General features: G+C 37.7%; 1 protein-coding gene across 4 annotated transcripts in view; it reads left to right on the top strand.

Annotated features, from left to right (window-relative positions):
• The first annotated feature begins 1,076 nt into the window (after positions 1 to 1,076).
• The window catches only part of KRAS (KRAS proto-oncogene, GTPase), a 38,065-nt gene continuing 14,930 nt past the window's right edge, over positions 1,077 to 24,211 (top strand). The window contains exons 1-4 of one of the 4 annotated variants that reach the window (XM_082419886.1): positions 1,077 to 1,207; positions 5,070 to 5,191; positions 21,633 to 21,811; positions 22,776 to 22,939. In XM_082419886.1, coding sequence (XP_082276012.1) covers positions 5,081 to 5,191; positions 21,633 to 21,811; positions 22,776 to 22,939 — 454 coding nt within the window. In that variant the 5' untranslated portion in view covers positions 1,077 to 1,207; positions 5,070 to 5,080. Of the gene's footprint in view, positions 1,221 to 5,069; positions 5,192 to 21,632; positions 21,812 to 22,775; positions 22,940 to 24,211 lie in introns of all 4 variants that reach the window. The other 3 variants (XM_082419885.1, XM_082419887.1, XM_082419888.1) reach the window with 3 other exon arrangements.

Here is a 24,211-nt window from a genome sequence, read left to right on the forward strand (position 1 = left end):
CAGGCTCTGGGCATGCTAGCAGTTTTAATGGTTCCATTGTTTAATGTGTTAACTCCCTGAACGTTAAGTGATTAATCTGTCTTCTAATTAATGTTTGAATGATTCTCCTCAGGTCTAGACTATTAAGGGCACTTCTATTTAAAAATAGTCTGTCGCCTGCTTGTGCCGTCAGGGGCAATAGGTACATTTGAGGTCGCCGTTTTGAGTGACCCTTGATGGCTTCGAAATATCCATAAAGACAACAACGAAAAACAACAGACGCCCTCCCCCTTAATTAGTGATGAAAGGCTTTGTCGCGTTTGTCTGGGCCTGGGGCTAGGTTCCCAGCCCCAGAGTGTGGAGAATGGTATTCACCAAGGCGTGCTCAGAAAGCCCCGGGCAGGGGAACTGGCGGCCAGGTCTCTCCGTAAGTCACCCAAGTCGCCTCCCACTTTGGGTGACTGCATGTTTATTTACTTGCAGTAAATGATAGTAAATGAATGTGCCCAAGTGTAGGCCGACCCCAGGGGTGGCGGGATCTTCGCAGCTCCACCGTATGGACCCGAGGGGCGCGGTGGGGTGCCTGTGGCGTCTCCCGGGTGCCCGGAGCGGAGCGCGCGCCGGCCCGGGTCCGAGCCTGCGACTGCGAGCTGGGCGCTGCAGCCGAAGCCTGGGGGCGGGTCCCGCGTGGGTCCGCCGGTGCCCCCTCCCGCCCACCCGCGCGCGCCGAGGCACCGCCCAGAACCGACCCGCCTTCGCCAGCCGCGCGCCCCCAGCCCTCCACCGCCTCGGCCGCCCGCCCGCCCGCTTCCCCCGCCGGCTCGGCCCCCGCCCCTCCTCCGCCGGCCTGGCCCGCCCCCTCCACGGCCGGGCCCGGCCCCCTCCCTCGCCCCGGCAGCGCTCGCAGGCTCGCTCTTCCCTCTTCCCACACCGCCCTCAGCCGCTCCCTCCCCGCACTCTCGTCTGGAGAGGAATCGAGCGCCGAGCGCATCGATAGCTCTGCCCTCTGCGGCCGCCCGGCCCCGAACTCATCGGTGCTCTCGGAGCTCGATTTCCCTAGGCGGCGGCCGCGGCGGCGGAGGCACAGCGGCGGCGGTGGTGGCGGCGGCGGCGGCGGTGGCGGCGGCGGCTCGGCCAGTACTCCCGGCCCCCGCCATTTCGGACGGGGAGAGATCGCGGCGCAGGCACTGAAGGCGGCGGCGGGGGCCAGAGGCTCGGCGGCTCCCAGGTGCGGGAGAGAGGTACGGAGCGGACCACCCCTCCTGGCTCCTACCGGGGTCTCGACCCTTCTCTCCGGCGCCGGGCGGGGCCGGCTGCGAGTGAATGAATTGGGGGTCCCCGGAGGGGCGGGGAGGGGGCGCGGGCACGGGGCCCGGGCGGGCGGACGGGGTGGGGGGGGTCTGCCGGGGGAGGCGCGGGGACGCGGCGACGCGGGGAATGAGGAATGGGCGGTGCGGGGCTGAGGAGGGTGAGGCTGGAGGCGGCCGCCGCTGGTGCTGCTTCCTGGACGGGGAACCCCTTCCTTCCTCCTCCCCGAGAGCCGCGGCTGGAGGCGGCCGGGGTGAAACTCGCGGGCCGGGCGGGCCGCCCCTCGGGGCGGTCGGGTGCGGTGGAGGTTACTCCCGCTGCGCTCCAGCCTCCCCTCCCCCTCGCCGTCCTTCCCTCTCCTTCTCTCTCCCTTCGCTCCCGCACCTCTTCCTCCCTTCCCAGCACTCGGCTGCCTCGGTTACTGCCTTCTCTGCTGCATCTCGCATCTCTAGGACGAGGGTATAAACTTCTCCCTCGAGCGCAGACTGGACGGCTTGTGGTCCTTTTTTCAGTGTGTAGGAGGATATATGAGTAAGAGGGGAGGTCGCGTTTTGGAAGCGCGGAGGAAAGTGCTTAGAGACCACTGTTTGAGGTTATTGTGTTTGGAAAAAAATGCATCTGCAGCCGAGTTCCTGACTGCTCCCCTCCCCCATGTATGGGCTGTGACATTGCTGTGGCCACAAAGGAGGAGGTGGAGGTAGAGATGGTGGTGGAAGAACAGGTGGCCAACACCCTACAACATAAAGCCTGTACTTAGTGAAAAAGAAAAAGTTAATCCCAGAAGGTCTGTTTTGCTTTGTCAAGTTAAAACACACGCAGCAAACCCGCAGAGCAGAAGCAGGGCTTTTTCCTTGCTAGTTGAGTGTAGACAGCAATAGCTAAAATTGTATTTGAAGTTTAATTTGCCTGTTGTTGTCCTTTCCCCCATCTCTTCTGTATTACCCTCATGCGTACAAATTTGACCCCCATCCCAGGAGTTATTACAGTACTCCTAAACGGCTGTCACACAATTTTTTTTTTTTTTAACTGACCTACCAGAGGAGTTAATTGTAGCAATCTACCAGCCGACTACCTGAAATACTCTTAGGCATGTGCATGCTGTAGTTGAAGTCCTCAACTAGCCTTCCTAAATCTTGATATCCACCAAAATAAGGGGTTAAGAACAGAAAGGTATTTTCTAATTTTTTTACACAATATACATGTTACATTTGTAATGGAAAAAAATCATTCAAAAAGAAATCACAAAGGGAAAAAAGTCTGTTCATAATCATCTCAGAATCAACCTTACGAGTGATGTCATTCTTAGGTGACTAAGGTCCAAAATGCTGACTCGGGCATGTAGTAGACTAGAGATGACAAATATGGTTGATAACAATACTGTTTACTTTAGACTGTATCCATCCACAGGCATTCTTGGTTTTAAGAGATAGTAGACGAAATAATAATTCATTTTGTTTTATGACAAAGTGAAAATTCTTTTCCTGAACAGACTGTTCAGTTCTGTTCCCAGTTCCACCGCTTGCTAGCTTTTGTAGCTTTGGGTGAGGGGGCTCCTTCTGGCCTATGATCTTCTTTGGGAACCCAGTTCTCTCTAGTGGGTTTAAATATTACTTGATTTTTGAAATCTAAGTCAAAGATTTTTTTCAGAAATAACCGCTGCGTAAAGAAGTAGACCAGAAGGTGTGTGTCTTTCAGAATGCACACATGTATGTACAACTAAGCTCTAATCCAGTATTTGTCCACAGTCTCTCTTAGGCTAGCAAGCTTATTGGTCATAAGGACCTGGACCCCTTTACACTCTTAAAAATTAATGAAGATCCCGATTTGGAGTGTGTCAATATTTAGCACAATAGAAATTAAAATTGAGAATTAAAAAAATATCAATTCGTTAAAAAAAGAAATAATAAGCCCATTACTTGGTAACAGAAGTAGAATTTTTAATGAAAAGTAACTTTTCCAAAACAAACACAAAAATTGTGAGAAGAGTGGCATTGTTTCGCACTTCTCTAATTATATGGTTTAGTAAAAGACGGCTGGATCCTCACATCTGCTTCTGTATTCAGTCTATTATCACACATCTGGAAAATTCTACTGTACACTTGTGAGCGAATAAGAGTGGAAAGGGTAAATCACGTCATAGCATTATCGTGAAACCAGTTTTTGACCTCTTAGGCCCTCTCCAAAAGTCTTAGGAACCCTGATGGGTTCCTGGAACACATTTTGAGAACTACTGTTCTAGGCTATCCAAATTTTATTGGAGGGGTGGGCTGGGCAGGGAACTAGAGGATACATTTTGGTGAGATTATCCTCACCTATCCCATTTGCTGCGGTCAACATTAGGAATGAAAAGGGGAAGCAAACAGGATGTGATACATGTTTGTGGTGGCCTTAGACAAGGCTAGGTGGCACAGAGCAGGCCAGGGAGAAGCTGTGAGACGACAGTTATCTGGCCTGTCTGCTCTCTGTGAGTAGGTTCAGGAATAGCGTGAAGAGGTAGTTAGTACGTTATCACTTGGAAAAACATATTACTTTTTGGGGGGCAGGGTGGTGGGGTGCCTATTGGGATAATTCTTGGTCTTTGGTAAATAGGATGCTGCATGTATATAGTGTTTATATACAATATCTGTACATTCATTAATTTTGAGCTACTTACCCTGTAATAAATTATTGTTCATTGACTGCCATTCTTTCTGCAGTTCACTACTTATTTGTAGTAATATCATGTAGTTATTGAGGGAAAGGAGATTAAAGTAAATAAATTCATTTTCATTTCAAAAAGTTTGAAACAGCTGACTAAAAAAATATTTTCTGGCTTGGCGCCGTTAACCTTACAAGTTGTCGATATTTATTGCTACTGTTGGGAGATGATGTATGAGAAACAGAGAATAAAAGTCATGTGGATTACTGAGAAATACTCATATCTTTTAAAAATTCTCTCATTAAAAGCGTGCTTGTCTTTAAATATTATATAATTATATTTTTCTTGTGCAAAGTGCTATTTTTCAGCACTGATATAGCATTATAGATTGTGATTGACGATCAGATCATCTGTACTGAATAGTTAGTTAAAAATTCTCGAAGTTCTCTTAGTTTTTACACCGTTTTTTTCCCCAGCAGATAATGTACAGATTAAAATGTCACCAAGTATCGTCCTTGTCTGCTTTGGCATCTCAGTTTTTATTTGCCCAGTGTACTGTCCAGCTTTATTTGACAGTCCTCCCCCGACCCGCATCTGATTCTTGCTAACTGTCCAGGAGAACTACTATGATGACGCTTTTAAAAAGTTTTCTGTAGCTGTTGGCCCCAACAGAGGCACTCAGCGTGTCCACTTGTAACTCTCAGGGGCCCGAGTCGATGAGGAATACTGTGGCGATAGCTGTCAGCAAGTTTTGCGTGAGTGTGTCCTCAGGGTGTAGAGCAGCGTGCTTGACACTTGTACTGAGTGAAGTCGTGGCCTGCTCCTTCGAGAGCCATTACCTGCTGCCGAAGAGCAGACGGGCTCTTGAGATAGAGTGACCTGAATCCAAGGTAAAAGAACTCTGTACTCCGTGTGAGTTTTTCTCAAATGCTGATGGAGGAGTTTGTCAACGCCGTACAATTCATTACAATACACATCAGTAGTCACCTGGAGTTTTTGTCATTGAATTTTGTGAGGTATTTTGAAATAATGTTCCGTATAAAGGTGAACTTGTGTTAAGAGGTATGGATAGAGTGTTTGGGTTATATTAACCTCACGTGTGGCACATGTTCTAATTGAGTCACATTTCCATTTTTGTCATAAGGCCTGCTGAAAATGACTGAATATAAACTTGTGGTAGTTGGAGCTGGTGGCGTAGGCAAGAGTGCCTTGACGATACAGCTAATTCAGAATCACTTTGTGGATGAATATGATCCTACGATAGAGGTAAATCTTGTTTTCATATGCATATTGATTTGTGCAGGCCCGTCCTTTGGGTACAAAAAAAGGTTTCTCTGATCATTTTCTGTGACTACTCATTACAAGGTAGTTATACTGATAATACTTTTATTAAGTTATCTAAAATGTACTTGGATTTCAAGGCATTACTCTGATATTATAAGTAACCATAGATATGAGACACCAGCCTGTTTTCTCTCAGGACAATAATACTATCTGTGACGTTCACTCTGTGTTAGTGTATGTACATTTTGATTGGAAGTGTATTTCAGAGTTTTCTCAGAGGGTGAAATGTGAATTTACATCTCATCTGTAAGATGAGACATATCTAACAGTCTTTTTTTTTTTTTTAATGTGGCTATTATTTTTATGGGGTTTTGGTATTTTTTTTTGGTATTTTGATGTCACATGTAGAGTTGATTTATACTGGTGAAGTGTAATCGTTTGATGATTGAATTAAAAACACTGAATTAGTAGTATTTTCATATTTTCTCTTCACATTGAAGTAGTGGAGAACCTACAACTACCTGATGCATTTTAGAAAGCTCATTCTTTACGTTTATATGTATATCAGGTGATATATAAGAATACCATCACCAATCCTTACTTTTGCTTTACAGCCCTTTTTCAATTTATTCAAGGCAATGTTAGAATTGTTTTTTTATTACAAATTAATTAATGAATAATTTTCAGACTTTTTCAGTTTCATAAAAATGTACCAAAGGAATGGCCAACAGCAAAATGATAGAATAAAGGCCTAGCAGAGACCTTGAGAGGTCACGTAGTATGTTTCCCACTGCCTTCTGGCAGCGCTATACTCAGATGATCTCAAGCAGATAAGGATTTATTTAATCCCACAGACCTGCAGGAGGGAATGGCACACAACTGTCCTTGTTAACTAATTTCCAGAATGTAATTATTAGCTATTTCATGCATAATCTGAATCTTCCTGTTAAGTTTAACATAATATCAGCTCATCTTTGAAATAGATTTATGTTATTAGATTATTTCTTAGACTTCTTTACCCCAGGGTAAGCAATCCTAATCCCTTAGCTTTTATTCTAGATCTGGTATACCAGTTTATTTAATCAGCTCTGAAAAATTTCCCATAACTTTCTCTGAGTCCCAAGCTGTAGGGTCTAGAATCGGTCAAAAATGCCCTGTTAAGGTGCTGTGTAATGTCTTAAAAAAAACACCTTGACTGCACTTAGGTAGGTTTTGAGGGCATTGTTGGCCTTGGGAAGATGTTTATGCAGTGTAGAACTTTGAGGATTGATAAGGAAATGTCAACTATTTCTGGTACTGGAGGGAAAAAAATGAAGAGATAACCCTTATTTACAAAGATCTGATTTAAACATAGAAGCAGCTTTCATTTGGCTTCCAAGTTTAATAATTTGCATTAGTAAAAGGGGAAGAGTCTAACTGAAGTGGACCACCTATGTAATAGTCTCTCTGTATTTCCTCTTGGCAAGTCAATTCAATGCTAATGGTTTTGTTTATTTTTTACTTTGAGGAGGATTAAATAGTTCACCTATTTCTAAAGCCAAGGTTACTCGTTGTACTCCACCATTTAAATTGGAAGTAAAAGGACATTTTAACAGAATTTAAGTTAAGCATGGCAGTTTTCCTGGGATTCTGGAATATGATTTTAGCAGAAGTGCCCTCCATCTTTTCCAAAAATCTGAAGAATTCCATTACACTCTGTTTCCTATCAGAGGTCAAGAATGATGTATAAGAATGTGATTTTAAAAAGAAAGGTTAGGAAACCTTTTGGTCAAAATTATTAAAGTGCAATATAAATCTTAAAGAAATAAAGCTAAAAGTCAATCCTTTATTTTGGGGGAAGGTAAAAAAAGTTTATCAACTCAAACCCATTAACTCTGATTATGATTTCTGCCAAACCAGAAGACTTGACCCAGGGAAGCATTGATTACCTGTGAACTTTGAAACTGACATTCCGTCACTAGTGTAGCCACCTGGGAAATGGTTATCAGAGATTGTCTCTTATCTCCCAAGTTACAGTGAGTCTCTGAGGGAACTGACACATTGAATTCTTGGTGTAGTTCAACTAGAAGAAAAGCAAGAGAATTTAGTAGTTTATTTTCATAAGTGGTTAAACAAAAATACTGACATGACATTTTTGTAAAAAGTTGAAGGGTAGTGGGTATCACTACTGCTGTTAAGTTTCTGGTAGGTGAACAGTAGGCCAGAGAAAATAAGAGAGGTCATAGACTTTGCACATTTGGAGTTCTCATCAGTTTTTCTGCATTAAACAAATGGAGAGAAGTTTAGGAAAAAAATTTAATTAACTAATACCATATTTTCTAGTGGTTTAGAATTTTCAGAGATTTATATTGGGTTGGCCAAAAAGTTCTTTCGAGTTTTTCGTAAGATGTTATGGAAAACCCCGAATGAACTTTTTGGCCAACCCAAAACTATGAGCTAGGTAAGGAAGGTGGTCATTGTTTCTTTCATTTTATCGATAAAAATGGTCTCTGAGAGGTTGTAACTTGCATAAGGATACTTAAGCTAGCAAGTGGTGGAATTTTAAGTTGTCTGAGACCAAGTTAAATGGAATTTCCACTGCACCCTTGTATAGCTTTTTAAAAATGAAAAATTAGCCTTCAAGCTAAAAATATTTAGTGTTGGAGGCTGATTCAGATTATTAATATATCAAAATTTGAACTTAGCTTACTATCTAATGGCATCTTAATAGCAGAGATATGATATAGAATTAGGTATGACACATAGATGGAGCATGTTTATATTTGCACATGATGATCACTTTTACTTCTGAAAAGATTTTACCTTTATCTTTTATGAAGCCCACTGAAGAGTTCCAAGAGATAACGAAATACCTTGTTAGTGGTGCAAGATTGTTAAAAACTCAGTCCCCAAACACAATACCAGGCTAGAAATAATATATGTTTTTATAGTTTGGAGATCATGTTATTATAAAAACATGTTCTCTGAAATGTGTTTTCTAAGGTAGAATTTGGTGGAAGCAGAAAAATGGAAGTAGAGATCAGAACTGTCAGTTGGTCAGTTAACAAATGTATAACAAGTATCTACTGGGTACAATATAAAAATAGACACAGAAAGAAGTATTTTTTCCCAGTCTCCAATTCACTGACATCTGTATGCTTCTGTTAATGTGACATTTCTAATTCAGTCCAAGTATTATGCCCTCCTTTGATGAAACAGTTTTCTAGTCAGTAAGAAAGAATGGAGTCATAATTGGATTGATTTGTTACATCTTTAGTGCTCTGAGCCCTTGAGTGTTTATTCACCAAGATATATCAGTTTCTCTTTTAAAAAATTTTTCCGTGTTAATTATGGAATTGCTGACTAAGGTATTTAAATTATAGAGAGAAAATTTGTAATACTAAACCAGTATTGAAGAGTGGTGTAAGAAAAGCACTGTTTAATATTGTAAGCTGTTATTTTTCTGTTTTTTTGGTTTTGTTTTTTTAACATATGTATCAGTAGTTATTAACAAGGAATAGGTGGTGACTTTGCCCCTCGGGACATTTGGCTAAATCTGGAGCTGTTTTTGGCTGTCACAGCTTGAGGAGGGAGCTGCTACTGGCTTCTGTAGTGGGCAGAGGCCGGGGTTCTGTTACTCCTCCTGCAGTGCACAGGAGGGCCCCCCAGCAAACAATGACGTCCAGAATGTCAGCAGTGCTGAGGTTGAGACCCCAATACTGTGCATTACATATAGCTTTAAGCGTCCTGTAAATTGTGAGGCTCAAGTCCCTGAATATGGTTTATGTTAGATTTTTTAACATAATATAGATTTAAACCTTACATTTTCTAAACTAACAATATGTTATATTAGCTTACACTAGCGTTCTGTTAAAACATTCTGTTTTTAAAACAAGGTACAACACAGCAATTTTGTAAATCCATTTCTCTTCAAGACTGTGGCCACTCTTCCCCCCCTTTCAAGTGAGTGCCCTCTACTGGTCAACTTATTCACTTTTATAATAAAAAATGAAATCCTAAGTTTGGATATTTTTTCTATTTAAACTGTGGGTATAATCAATTTATAACTATATAAATTTTATTTAAAAGACTTATTTTGTATGACTAATGTTTTAACAATCTAAAGTGTCAAAAAAAAAATCTAAAGTGTCAGTTTTACTTTGCTAATGTTATTAAGATTACCGTGTGGACCAGTTAGGCCTAACTAATTAAATATGTGGGTGAATATTTTTGACTAAGAAAGGAAATGTGGCAATGTAGGAGAAAATAGGGTGGTGCCCTTGTTAGCACTGCTTGAGGTCACTTTGTCTGAGGGAATAAGAAGGGGCACTGTGGCTCTGTGAATTTCTTTTCATGCACACAGGAGGTACCTTAGAGAGTTCAGAGCTTAGGGATGTGTTACATGGGGTGTTAGGAAGGGCCTATTCAAAAGTGGCAAATTGTGAAAGTTCACATGTTGTAAATTTTTATAGGACTGTAGAATAGTTGAGAACGCCTGATTTTTAGAATAAACTAACACAAAATTCAGGCACTGTGTTTAGGTCAATTTAAGAATAAGTATTTACTTAATAATAACTATTTATTGAGCCCTGAATGTTGAAAATTACTGGACACGTTTTATTCTAACTTGGGTTTTTATAAATACAAAGCTTTAAAAACATGCAAATGAAAGTTGGCAATGGAAATAAATGAAAGGAAAAGAAAACTTTATCCTTTATCGTTTGGCGTCTCTTAAGAGTCTGGTTGAAACAATGCAGCTAATTTCTTAATTCCATAAATGTTGTTAGTGCCTACTCTGTACCATGCAGCCTTCCTACGGTCTAGAGATACACTGAGGAGCAAAAGGAACCGCATCACTGCCTTCATGGAGGTTATTAGTCTTAGATGTATTTGGAAGAGCAGTGTTTCTAGACAGTGATCCTAATTATATATAACTTAATTTAGAGGCTTTATGCTTTAGGAGGGCGATAGATTTCTTACGTCTCTTAATTATATTGTCTCATAGTGCCTAGGTTTATGGAACAGTTATATTATTGTGATCTTAATGTAATAAAATTAGAAATGGGTAGTAAAAACAAAATATTTGAGAGGATTAAGTAGGGCTGTATTGCTTACCTTTGGTAATTTTTGAACTTTTTATTTTGAAAATTTCAAACCAATGGAAAAGTAGTGAAAAATACTACAGTGAATACCTCTTAACCTTTAAACTAGGCATAGTTACTTTATGTGTGTGTGCCTGTGTATGTACACACACATACTTGAATACATATTATTTATTTTTGCTGCACTTTTTGAGAATAAGTTGCGTATGTTAGGACCCTTTACCTCTAAACACAGGGGTCTGTGAACTGTGGCCTGCCTGCTGGCCACATAGAGCCTGTGTCTGTTTCTGTAAAGTTTTATTGGGGCGCAGCTGTGCTTGAGTGTTGACATGTTGTCTATGGCTGCTTTTGCACTACAGTGGCAGAGCTGAGTGGCTGCAACAGAGACCAAATACTGTCTGGTCCTTTACGGAACAAGTTTGCTGACCCTCTTCTAACAACAAGAATAATTCATTGTATAACTACAACGCAGTGACAAAATTTAGAAAATTCAACATTGATACAATGTTTTATCTAACATATAGTCCATATTCAAATTTTATCAGTTCCCAGAATGTGCTGTCAGCAATTCTTTTTTTTTTTTTTTTTTCCTGATCCCAGGATCAAAAATCAGGTGTCATGTCTCACAATCTAGAACAGTTTCTCAGTTTTTCTTAGTCATTCGTGACAGTGGCACTTTTTGAAGAATTCAGGCCAGTTGTTTTGTAGAATGTCCTCTCATTTAGTTTTGTCTGATTGTTTCCTCTTGGTCAGATTTGGATTAAACATTTTTGGTAGAAATACTGTGTAAGTGATGTTATGCCCTCCTTGGTGTATCACATCAGGAGGCACAAGATGCTGGCTTGTCCCATTATTGATGATGTTATGTTAACATTGGTTATTTGGTTAAGGTCATATCTATCAGCTTTCTCTCTGTAAAGGTATCTTTAGTTCTTTTATAATTAATATGTACTCTGTGGGGAGATACTTTGAGACTATAAATACCCTGTTCTCCAGCATATTTGCACCCAGTGGGATGTAGTAGCCACTGATAATTCTAACCAGAACAAACTACCACCATAGTGACTGCAAAGTGGTAGGTAATCTAACTCTGTCATTACTTCTACATTTATTATTTGACATCTACCATAAGTAAGGTTTCTCGCTTTTCTCTTCACTCTCCTTATTTATTTGGTTTGTCTTATTTGTATCCGTACAGACTCAACGATTCGTTTTTCATTTGATGTGTTCAAGTCTATTCTTGTCATTATTGATTTTGGTGCTCAAATATATATTTGATTTGGCCAGTGGACTCCCTTTCGAGCTGGCCTCTGTATCTTTTTGACACATCCCCATCAGTTTTTGAGCTCTTTCTTACTTTCTGGCACAGTGTATTCCAGGTTCCCTTTGTTCTTTCCCTGTCCCTACCCTGGATTCAGCCATTTGGCCAGAGAGCCCTCATTCCTTTTACTAGGGAATGATATTTAGAAATTAAGTCCTGGATGTTAGGTGGTGTTGCTACTGGAGTGTCACTGCTTCTAGACCCTTTTCAACAGACAGAGCTAAGCAGTAGATTTTATTTAAAAATCATGAGTTCATTCTTCCTCCATGTTTTCTTTCTCCCATGATGAGAACACTGGTTCTACCTTGTATAAGTTTTAACGTTAAACATTAGACAGCTATTGAATTAAAAATGATAATGTCAATCAACACAGATTGAATAATTTAACATTAGGTTAGCTTTTTTATTTGTGGAATTGGGATTAAATATTTTTCTCCATTGAGAAAAGTGGGGATCCTTTTCATTTTCAAAGTATTCTTAAACCATTTAGGAAAAGATTGAGCTATTTGGCTACATAAAGACGAAAACACCTTTAACAAAAATCCAAGACAGATGGAAACCTGGGAAAACTACTTGCATCATCTGTCAATCAGGAAGCTCTCCTGTATTTGAATTAGAGAAAAGCAAACATCCAAACAGGGGAAAAAAGGCATATAAATAGCCAACCTATCGACACTCACACAAAAAGTGCTGTCGAAACGTATTAAAAGATACTTCATTAATGTAGAAATGCAAGTTCAAGCAATAAATAACATCTTTTATTTTCATGTTGGCCAAGATTAAAATGATAACAGGCCTGGAAAGATATGGAAAATGTGTACTCTTTATGCTGTAGTGAGAGTATACCTTCTTATAAACTTTCTGGAGGTCATCAGTTTGGCAGTATGTATCAAAATGGAAACTACATGTCCTTTGACCAATTGATTCCACTTACAGAAATTTATCTGAAAGATTCAGTTGGATAAGTGTTTAAGATGTATACCCAGGAGTGTTATTGCAGTGTTGTTTATAATTTTTAAAAGTGGAAATAATCTACACTTCTACCAGTAGGGAAGAGGTGAGGTAAGTTATGGTATCTTTGTACAAATTATATTATACAGTTGTCAAAAAGGATTAGGTAGATCTATAGGTACTGACATTGAAAAACTGTCCATTATGTAAGACAAGCTGTATTGTAGCACTTTGTGTAGAGTATGAGTCTGTTTATTTAAAAACAATGTGAATATGTACTAAAATATGGTAGGACATATGCCAAACTCTGTAGTGTTTTTGCTTTTTTAAAAATGAGCATATACTGTTTGAGAGGGAAAAATAAATCCTAATTTTTGAGGGAGAAAAGTCACTAGAGTATTAGATACCATCAGATTACTTCATATTTACTTTCTTCCCCCCTTTTTAAAACCTCAACGAATTGGATAATACAGATGTATTACAGATAAAGAGGTACAGTTAAAGGAATTGGTATTAGGCCAATTAAAGAACAGCTGAGAGATATAATAATTCAAAATATGAAAATTATATTGACATCTGTAATTATTAAGGTTGGATCCATGATTGATCCAGCCTCACGTTCTGACCTTGGCATCAAGTGATAATTTGTGGGAGAATGCCACATTACTTCAACAGGTTACAGATGTAGGCTTATAATATCCTTATTTTCAAAATCTGTTATGCAAATTTTCCTTGAGTTTATTCAGATTTTACCTCTTGGACATAGTACACATTTTATTCTCTCTAGTCCTAAGCTAAGATTCAACATTCTTATAATATCAAATGTCCATTATTTAGTAAAGAAGTCTTTGTTTTCTTTATCCTTACTTCTAATGAATGTCTTAACCAAAAATTCTGTCATGAGACAGAAGGTGTTAAGCTCTTTTAACACCCTTGCTCCCTAATCAATACAGAAATCCTTCATAAACCTCAGAGTTTTAGCTGTTTTTCCCTGGAGCTTGTCCAGCTCCATTATATTTATTTTGAAATACAGTGAGTGGTTTTGGAAAAAGCAGTCCAAATGTAGATATCCAGTGATTTTTATAAGGGCAAGATAACTGCGTTGCTATACTGTTCCTAGTAGCCAGTGGCCTGCCCCCTACCTTTTGGACCTATAATAGCATGTACAATGTAAAATATGAAATAATACAGTTAACTTTTTAGAGCACTTTTTCATGGTCTTTAATCCTAACCTGTATACAAAGTCCTCTGCATTATTATTTACCCACTTTTACAGCAAAAGAAACAATAGCTTAGAGTAGAGATTAAGTAGTTTGCCCATACTCACGCCGCAAGTAAGTGGAGTTCTGCAGGTGACATAGATTGAAGATTCAGGAGTGTATCTTTAGCCTAGACTTCGGCCCTGAGCATCAGCCCTGTATATCAAAGCTGCCTACAGGTCACAGCACCAGAGCAACCCACGAACATACGGAATTCAACATGCCCCAGACTGAACTCATCTTTTCCTCTCCCCTTCCCATTATGTTCTCATCTCTAAACAATAAGCTCTGCCATTAAAAAAAAAATCGAGATATAATTCACATAACATAAAATTCATCCTCTAAAGTATACGGTTAGGTGGTTTTTAGTATATTCACAAAGTTATACAACCATCACCCCGTCTAATTCTGTCACATTTTTATAACCCCATACCAATTAGCACTCACTCCCCAATCCCTTCTCCTGCCAGCCCCTGGCAACCATTAATCTACTTTCTGTCTCTGTGGATTTGCCTGTTCTGAATATTTCATGTAATTGAAGTCATACAACATGTGGCCTTTTGTGTCTGGCGTCTTTCATGTAGGATAATATTTTCAGGGTTCATCTATGTTGTCACATGTTTCAATACTTCATTCCTTTTTATGGCTGAATAATACTCTCTTGTATGGATATTTGTTTATGTACTCATCAGTTGATGGGCATTTGGATTGTTTGCTCTTTTTGGCCATTTTGAATGATGCTGCTGTGAACATTGCTGTAAGTGATGTATGAGGGTTGTTCTGTCAATTTCACCCATTAAGTATTTCTCAAAACTGTTTAATCTTCTCCATCTTGCTGCTTTTGCTGCCTTAGTTCAGGTTCTGTCATTTCTTTTATTATTTTATTTTTGGCTGCGTGGGATCTTCCTTGCTGCGCGTGGGCTTTCTCTAGTTGTGGCGAGCGGGGGCTGCTCTTCGTTTCAGTGCGTGGGCTTCTCATTGAGGTGGCCTCTCGTCGCGGAGCATGGGCTCTAGGTGCGCGGGCTTCAGTAGTTGTGGCACATGGGCTCAGTAGTTGTGGCTCGCGGGCTCTAGAGCACAGGCTCAGTAGTTGTGGCACACAGGCTTAGTGGCTCCGAGGCACGTGGGATCTTCCCGGACCAGGGATCGAACCCATGTCCCCTGCATTGGCAGGCGAGTTCTTAACCACTGCGCCACCAGGGCCAGGTTCTGTAATTTCTTGTAAAAGTTTCCTAAACTCATCTCCCGGCCTCCAGTCTGGTCTCATTTGTCATAATAATGCTAACAGTGGACATTGTTGATCTGATCCTCCCTCCTACTTAAAAATCTTTTAGCGATTTAGTGTAAGATAAAGTTCAGAACTTCTTAAGATGGCATATTAGACCCTCCATAAGCTGGCCTCTGCTTGATGGTGCAGTTTCACTTCTACTTACCTATAATCCCTCTAAGCTAAAATTGTGTTGAACTTCTTGGTTCCATGTATTCAACATGCTGTTTCCTGTTTTTGTGCATTCTCTTTGCTCCTTCCTGCCTGGAGTGGCCCTCCTGTCTTTCCTAATTCATACAAGCAAAGTTGATGTCTTCTCCTGTTTGTCACCATTGTACTTTGTTCTCCATAAGGTGTTGCATTTATTTCATTGTGTTTAAATTACTTGTTTACATTCATATCTCTTCCACCAGACCTAGCTCTTTGAGGTTAGAAACTATAATGCCTGGCACAGTATATGACATTCAGAAGATTTTTACTAAGTGTTCCTGTGATGCAAGGGAGAATGGAGTAGGTAGGAGGGAATGAACTAACAAATAAGCCTGTGCTTATATATCCCCAATTCCTTGTTTCTTTCCTATTATAATTCTAACATACCAGGCTATTGTGCATGTTTTTAGCTGTCTTTGAGAACTAGCTGTGTACAACAACTTTTGATGGGTTATAACCAATAGTGTAACACATCATTCTATGATAGATTCAAATAATCTTTTAGAAGAGTAACAAAATATTTGAGCATTAAGAGGGTAAAAGTGAGTTTCTCATTTTTTCTTATAGGTGTTATTTAGCAGTACATGAAAAATACTTAGAATAACACATTAAGAAAATCTTACAAACATTTCAAAAGTAAATCCTCAAATAATACTTCAGCTGACATTTCCAGCAGTCCTATTCATATTTACAAGAGCATCTGATGGAATCAACAGCATGAAGATGGAGATTAAATGGGATAAGGCTTGTAATATGCTTATCACAGTATCCAACATATAAATAAGGGCTCAGTAAATGTTGGCTGTCATAATTACTATTAATAGTAATATGGTTACTTTTAGTAAAAGTTACTAATTTCTTTAGTTGTTTTTTTTTTTTTTTTACTATACTATGTCTTCCCATGACAGGGTTAACTTTAACTGCCTGAGTTGGAAAACTAAATTGAATATGTTGAAATATGAACATACTGAGTAACTTGGTTACTGTGAATTATAATAGAAAAATGACAAAATGATGTCCTGGTCAGTGAGTGTATCTCATTCTTGAAAGATATAGTCTTAACTTGCAAAGTCCTCTATTGGGTCTGCAGATGAGTTTCTGTACATAAAACAACACTTGAAGGCATGTTAATAAATTGGAAAACACTTTTAAAAAATTAAGCCAGTACAAAAAAGACAAAAATTCCAAACAGGTAATGGGAATAAATATGAAAAAGAAAAACTATGTAACATTACTAGTCCTCAAAGAAATAGATATTAAAACAATAGGATTTTTGGTCTAACAAGCTGAAAAAAATAAAAATATGAAACCTTTTGTTGAGTGAGTGGTGATGGAATGGGTACACCCTTAATGCCGTATGGAAAAGTAATACCATGAGTGTCATGTGCGCCCCAAACCAGGTTTTCCCTGTCTTAACATTGTGCCACATTTACTTTAGATCCCTTTTTCTTTTTCAAGATATAAAACTTAATACAGTTAAAGGCCTCCGTGTTCTCTGTAATCTTATTCTCTTCCCTCCCCCAAGATGTTTAAAAATCTATATATTTTGTTTATTTTTTGACATTAATAGTAATTAAAATTTTTAATATTATATAAAACTTGCTTGAATACATTTATTAAAATACTCTTAATGTATAATTTTAAAATTTACAGCTTCATTGTTTTAATATAATTTATGATATCTTAAACTTGTGTTTATTTTTACAGTGTCTGCATATATTTACATTGAATGGGTTTATTCATTTCTTCAACAGACAGTACTGATTACCTGCTGTGTTTAAGACTGACACACAGGGTGCATAGTGGTGAGCAAAACAGATGTGAGCCCTACCATCATGGAGTTTAAAGCCAAGTGGGGGGTATAGACTTGAGGATCACCAGCTGCTATGTGGAGAATAGACTGTAGGAGTAACAACAACTGCTAGGAAGCAGTTGCAGGAGATTGCATGAGACAATCACATTGGACTAGGGTGAGGGTGGTGAGTGCTTGGATTTGGAGTATGTTTTGAAAATAGATAAACAGCATAAGATTGTGGGTATTAAACGCCTATGTAATTTTTTTTTATGGTATGATGATTTAGGATGCCATATTAAGTATATCTCCATTTTAGCTATCGTTTTAAAAAAATAAACCATATTTTCTTAGCATCTCTTACCAGAAGTGGCATTACTGTGTCAAAGGCTATGAACATTGGTATGGCTCTTGATAAGTACTGTACTTGCTTTCCAAAAGGATTGTACCTGTTACTGTATCACCAGAAATGCTTGACTTCTATGTTTAACTTTTGCCAGCATACTGTATTTCACTTAGAAAAGTTTTTTTTTTTCTTTCTCTCTTTTTTTTTTTCCTACTACTTCAGTAAATTAAAAAAATAGTACTTTAGTTGGGAGTAAGGGGAAATCTATGGAATAACTTTCCTTTATTTAATATTTTATTATGTTGAGTTAGTTTTTAAGTGGCTTTCTTTTATCCTAGTTTCCAAAGGATGTTAGTAACCTTTGTATCTGATCTAAAAGTTTATTCTGTTTGAAAGGCTGGAAATAATACTAATGAAAAATGTAAAGTCTTGATTCTTTTCTTGCTCTGTCTTTAACTGGTTTCATTGTGGAATTTATGTGGTTTTAAACTGGTTAGGCTTTGATAACCTGTATTTTCTCAATGGTGATTTTTTTTTTTAAATATAAAAGGAATAATAGGTGTTGAGAGTACTTTAGATTTATGATAAGGTATTTTATTAGCTTAGAGCAGGGGTTGGCAAAATGTAAAGGGTCAGTTGGGTCTTTGTCACATAATCTTTGTTGTTGTTTTTTGTTTTTTAAACAACCATTTAAAAACTGTTCTTGGCTCATAGACCATACAAAAACAGGTGGGCAGGATTTGGCCTGTGGGCCACAGTTTGCTGTACCCTTATTTAGGCTCTCATGTTGGGAAAGATTCTACATTGATGCATACATTTTTTTCTACTTCCATATACTTTTTTTCTTATGGCTAAACAAAATCTTTAGTATTTACATATCATTTTTGTTGTGCTTGCTGTCTGCTTTGTCTTAAAACCTGTCATTTCTTTTCAGATCAGATCTCGCCATTTAACACTTTTGTTCTTAAGTTTTTACGAAGTTGCAGTGCCTTTTTATATAGCTCAGCAACTAATTATGCTTCTAAGGATGACTGTAGTTAAAATTAACTTGGGGGCTTCCCTGGTGGCGCAATGGTTAAGAATCCGCCTGCCAATGCAGGGGACATGGGTTCAAGCCCTGGTCCAGGAAGATCCCACATGCCGTGGAGCAACTAAGCCCGTGCACCACAACTACTGAGCCTGCGCTCTAGAGCCCGCGAGCCACAACTACTGAAGCCCATGCGCCTGGAGCCCGTGCTCCACAACAAGAGAAGCCACCACAATGAGAAGCGTGTGCACTGCAACGAAGAGCAGCCCCTGCTCGCTGTAACTAGAAAAAGCCCGTGTGCAGCAACGGAGACCCAGTACAGCCAAAAATAAATAAATAAAATAAGTAAATTTATTTTTAAAAAAAAGAAATGCAGATAAATAAATAAATAAATAAAGTAAAATAAAATAAAATAAACTTGGGAAATACTGAATTTTTAACCTAAACCTGCTATTTGTAATCAGCAGATTCTTCCCCATTGTTTATAGGCAGGTTGTGGATTACTTTTTTTCAATAACAGAATGTGACTCAGAATTTTGCTTTCAGTATCTTTGGGGTTTAGAAGGGAAAAGATAATAGGAATGAATAGGGACTGCTTTCCCAGTTTCTCAGTCCCTTTGATGGAGTGTTCATCATGGGAACATGCTATGAAATGCATGCAGAAACTACTAATATTTCACATTATATACTTTTGAAACACAAAATGTTTGAAAATTTTGTAAATGGGAGTTCACTGAGGTATACATCTTAGAGGCGATATCTGTGGGCACGTGCATAATCCTCCAGCCACACCTTAGGTATAGATTTGTGTGGCTCCAGAAATTATAGTCTTTAATTTCATTGTTGATAGAACATTTTAAAGGTTAAAGAAACCATTAACCATAAGGTTAACTTCAGCTAGTACTGGTAAGTGAAGAATGCGAGGTGACAGCTCAATAGGTGAGGAAAAGTCTTTGGTCTGTTTCACATGTGCCGTAGCCACACCTGGGTAATGAATGGATTGACTCCAAGAAACTGTACTTTGCTCTCAATTCCTGCTCTTTCATTCTACTCCAAAAACAATGGTTTTCAATTTATAATATACAGGAGTTCTTTCAAGGATCAATAGTTAATTAAAGGAATAGGCTAAAATAAAATGTCAACCAAATGTTCACATCTTTAGTCAAGAGCTTCTTGTTTAGAAAATTAAATATCCATCCTTTTTTTGACTGTTGAGATAATTGGTTTTTATTATAGAAAATTTGGAAAATACAGTTTACTTTAAACGATAAGTGCGAGATCATTCTAATATGGTAATCTTTCACACTTTTTAAAATTAAAAGGCAAAGAAAGAAATACATTTAAAATAATATCTATTACCACAAAAAAAGGTAAGCAAGAGATCAATTATTTCTTAGATTAATTATCTCCATCAGAGACATACCCTTTGTTAACATTTTGATGTGTACATACCACGAGTTTTTTAATATATGTACAGATACATTTATACAGATGTGTAGAGATATCTTATTGGGATCATGCTACATGTGTATCTTTGTATTCTCCTTATGCTGTGAACATTTTTCAAACACTTTACCAAAAACATGATTTTCAATGACCACTTTTTTAATGATAGATTGGTTTGTGAAGTAATTCATGAACTAAGGGTGGAACAATAAGAAACAGTGTCCTTGGGCTTATACTTTATACCCATTATTAGCCCTGCCTCTGACTCCATGACTTCACCTTGCACCAGCCCTTTTCCTTATTTTTTGAAGCCTATTTTGGCAGAGAGTGTGTGAAATCTTTTAGGCATGAGTATTAATCAAAAGTCAGAGGAAAATCAGATTTTCATTTCAAGATTCTGTTATGTCACCTACCTTCTTTCCTTTACACCATCTTGGAGTTGCGTGGTCTCTAAGATATCCATCTCTTTCTCTCTCCTTCAACCACTCCCTCTCTTTTTACTAGAGGTCTCACAGAATTTGCAGACAGAACAATCATTCTCTTTAGCATTATCATAGTATCTATCTGGCTGTTAAATATTGTTCCCAGGACTGCAGAAATGGATTAAATAAGGGCATTAAAATTCTCAGAATTGACCGTTCTCTTATGTATTCCTTTGGGTATAAATAAAATAGATACATGACAGTTATTTGTAAGTTGCTTGATTTTTCTTGCCACCTAAATCATCCAGAATAGTAAGAGTTGGTAGAGCTATCCCATTTTGTAAAAATTATTTTCCTTTACAGAGAATTTGGGTCTTTTTGTTATTAATCTGTGCACTTGCATTGTTGAATCTCTGTGTAACACCTTTTTTAAAAAAAAAAAACCTTTTTTTAAACTGTGGTAAGATACACATAAAATTTACCATTGCCATTTTTAAGTGTACGGTTTAGTGGCATTAAGTAAGTTCACAATATTGGACAACCATTAGCTCTGTCTGTTTCCAAAACTTTTTCATCATCCCAAACTGAAACTCTGTGTCCATTAAACAACAGTTCTCCAACTCCCCTCTCCTCAGCCCCAGGTAACCACTATTTTATTTTTTGTCTCAGTGACTTTACCTATTCTAGGTATCTCAGTATAAGTGGAATCACAGAATGTTTGTCTTGCTGTGTCAGACTTATTTCACTTAGCATAATGTTTTCAAGGTTCATCCATGTTGTGGACTGTATCATAACTTCATTCTTTTTTATGGCTGAACAATATTCTACTGCGTGTGTGCGTGCCCCCCCCATTTTGTTTATCCATTCATCTGTTTAATGAACACTTGGGTTGCTTCTACATTTTAGCTATTATAAATAATGCGTCTACGACCACTGGCATACAAGTGTCTGAGTTTCTGCTTTCGGTTCTTTTGTTTATATACCTCGGAATGGAATTGCTGGATCCAGTTTCCTCTGCACCCTCACTGGCACTTGTTATTTTCCTTTTTTTAAAAAAATAGTCACCCTAATGGGTGTGAAGTGGTACTTTATTGTGGTTTTGATTTGCAATTCCTGAATGATGTTGAGCATCTTTTCATGTGCTTATTGGCCATTTGTGTATTTTCTTTGGAGACCTGTCTATTCACGTACTTTGCCCACTTTTGATTTGGGTTGTTTTTTTGTTCTTAAGTTGTGTCTAACACCTTTTTAGAAGTAAAAGGTGCACCATAATAACCCAGACTGTGTTTCTCCCTTCTCAGGATTCCTACAGAAAACAAGTAGTAATTGATGGAGAAACCTGTCTCTTGGATATTCTCGACACAGCAGGTCAAGAGGAGTACAGTGCAATGAGGGACCAGTACATGAGGACTGGGGAGGGCTTTCTTTGTGTATTTGCCATAAATAATACTAAATCATTTGAAGATATTCACCATTATAGGTGGGTTTAAGTTGAATAAAATAAGTTGACATTGAGGAGTAACTGTATCTTCCATTTATTGAGTCTTTGCTAACTGCCATGCACAAATTTGCACAAATTATCTAATTTAAATTTTAAAATAATTTTTGTTAGGTAATATCCCTGATTTACAAGTGAAATTCTTAAGGATTAGAGCAGTTGAGCAACTTGTTCCAGATCACATAGTAGTAGTGCTAGAATTGAAAGGTAGGCCTGTTTGAGAAACAAGGCTTTAAGCTAGATCCATCATAAAAATGAAAACCATGAACAAAAATGTGAAAAGGTTAATTGAGATGGCGCCATTCAAACAGCCTTAAAAATCTGTATAGTGTAGAATTTCTTGGAATCAGATAAATGTTGGCCTTAGATAATTAAGGAAAAAACACAACTCTGAAGTTATAAGATTGAAGTATTAGAGCAATACAGTTTTTAAAGAATCTCAACAAATTTGCATAGAAGCGACTACTTTTATTAAAATGTTCATATAGAAATCAAAATCTTTCCACTTGGTGCTCTCTTTTTTAAGAATGAAGGTAAAGCATTATGTTAATGTTGTAATTCCTATTTTTATAAAAACATTCTATATGTGTACATTTAACAACGTATATAGTACATGTTTCTAAGATTATAATTTTAAAAATTAGGCATAGCACTTTTTTGGACTAGAATTTTTCAATATTTGTTTTATTGTGACCTACCTGCATATGAACCTACTAGATTGTAGTTTTACTATATTTCTAGGTATTTGATCTTTTAAGAGACATAGAAGTTCTCTTTAGGATAGAGAAAAATAACTAGGAGGAGGAGAAAGGAAAATTTGGTGTGGTTGGAACTAGGAATTACATTAAAAGTCTTTTAACCATATTTTATGAGACAAAGTTATGAATAGTTTTTGAAAGATTTTTGTTACTAATTCCTCTGATGTAACTTTTTTTTTCCTCCCCAGAGAACAAATAAAAAGAGTTAAAGACTCTGAAGATGTACCTATGGTTCTAGTAGGAAATAAATGTGATTTGCCTTCTAGAACAGTAGACACAAAACAGGCTCAGGACTTAGCAAGAAGTTATGGAATTCCTTTTATTGAAACATCTGCAAAGACAAGACAGGCAAGTAAAACTGTAATAAATACAAATCTGTTTTCTCAAACTATATCAAGTGATTTAAATCATTAATCACTATTTACTAATATATATTCTAATAATGTCATTTTGGGAGCAGGAAGGCATGAATATTAATAAATGTACATACCTGATAGCATAACTTTCATATCAGTTGATGTAATTTATCAATTTTCTTCCATTATAGTAAAATAGGAAATATAACAATATTTACTTGGTAAATGTTCTCTTAAGGATATGAGAGGGCAGCACTTCTTATTCCAGTGTCCATGGTATTATCTTTGGCTTTGGCTTTTTTCTACGTTGAACAGTTCAGCACATGTTATAGTCAGGATTCGAGAAACGTGGGAATTTTTTTTTTACTGTTTTATTTATAAAGTCAAAGAACAGGGAAACATTTTGAGTTTCCTATTTTAGAAGTGCTTTTAAGAGTATTATGTCATATGTTTCTAGATTAAATTTTGTTGTATTTGAAGAATTTTACTTAGGTAGAATTTTTTTTTTGAAGGATATATTTTTCAGGAAAGTTTTTATTAAAGCAAGAGAATATTTAGAAAGTAAATAGAAATTCTCAGTTATTCATTTACTGTGTTCTGAGAAAAAAATAACACCAGATTGATCCTGAATTTTGTTTCAGAAACTATCTTTATTTTAAAAGTAACTTTTTCTCTAGGTAAAATAAAATAATTGATATTATTTTGCCTATTTGTATGAAATAAGTGTTTAACATATGGAAAAAAATGAATTCCTAGAAAGGAAAATATAAGGTTATGATGGAATAGTAATATGTTTCACACAAGATGAACATTTGTTTGGGGCCTTGTCTGGTTATTTGTACCTATGAGCCCAGAAAACCAATTTCATGGAATTTAACTTTATAATGCTAGAAGTTAAGAAGAGTGATGAACAACTTATTACATGGTTAAGCTTATAAAAACACCTTCTAGACCTTTCACTGAATTTTGTGAAGGGGTAAAAATTTAAAAGTAAACCATCATTCAGCTAGTATATATGTCTATTTCCCTAGTGGTAGATCATACATACCACTTTCTAGTTGTACAAATTTGGTACACAGTGAAAAAAAAACAATGAATTCTATTTTAAGTCTTCGTTTTGGGATTAAAAGCTGAATTAGAATAGTTTTTGACCATAATACAGATTATCTTATTCTAAAACCTGATTTATAAGTTAAAGAAATACTTGGTGTATACATTACTTCACTTTACTTTGGAGGAATAAAGATTTCATTCATATCATTTCCAGG

This window comes from Balaenoptera physalus (genome assembly GCF_965194825.1).
Source record: "Balaenoptera physalus genome assembly, chromosome: 13".
Lineage (NCBI taxonomy): Eukaryota > Metazoa > Chordata > Mammalia > Artiodactyla > Balaenopteridae > Balaenoptera > Balaenoptera physalus.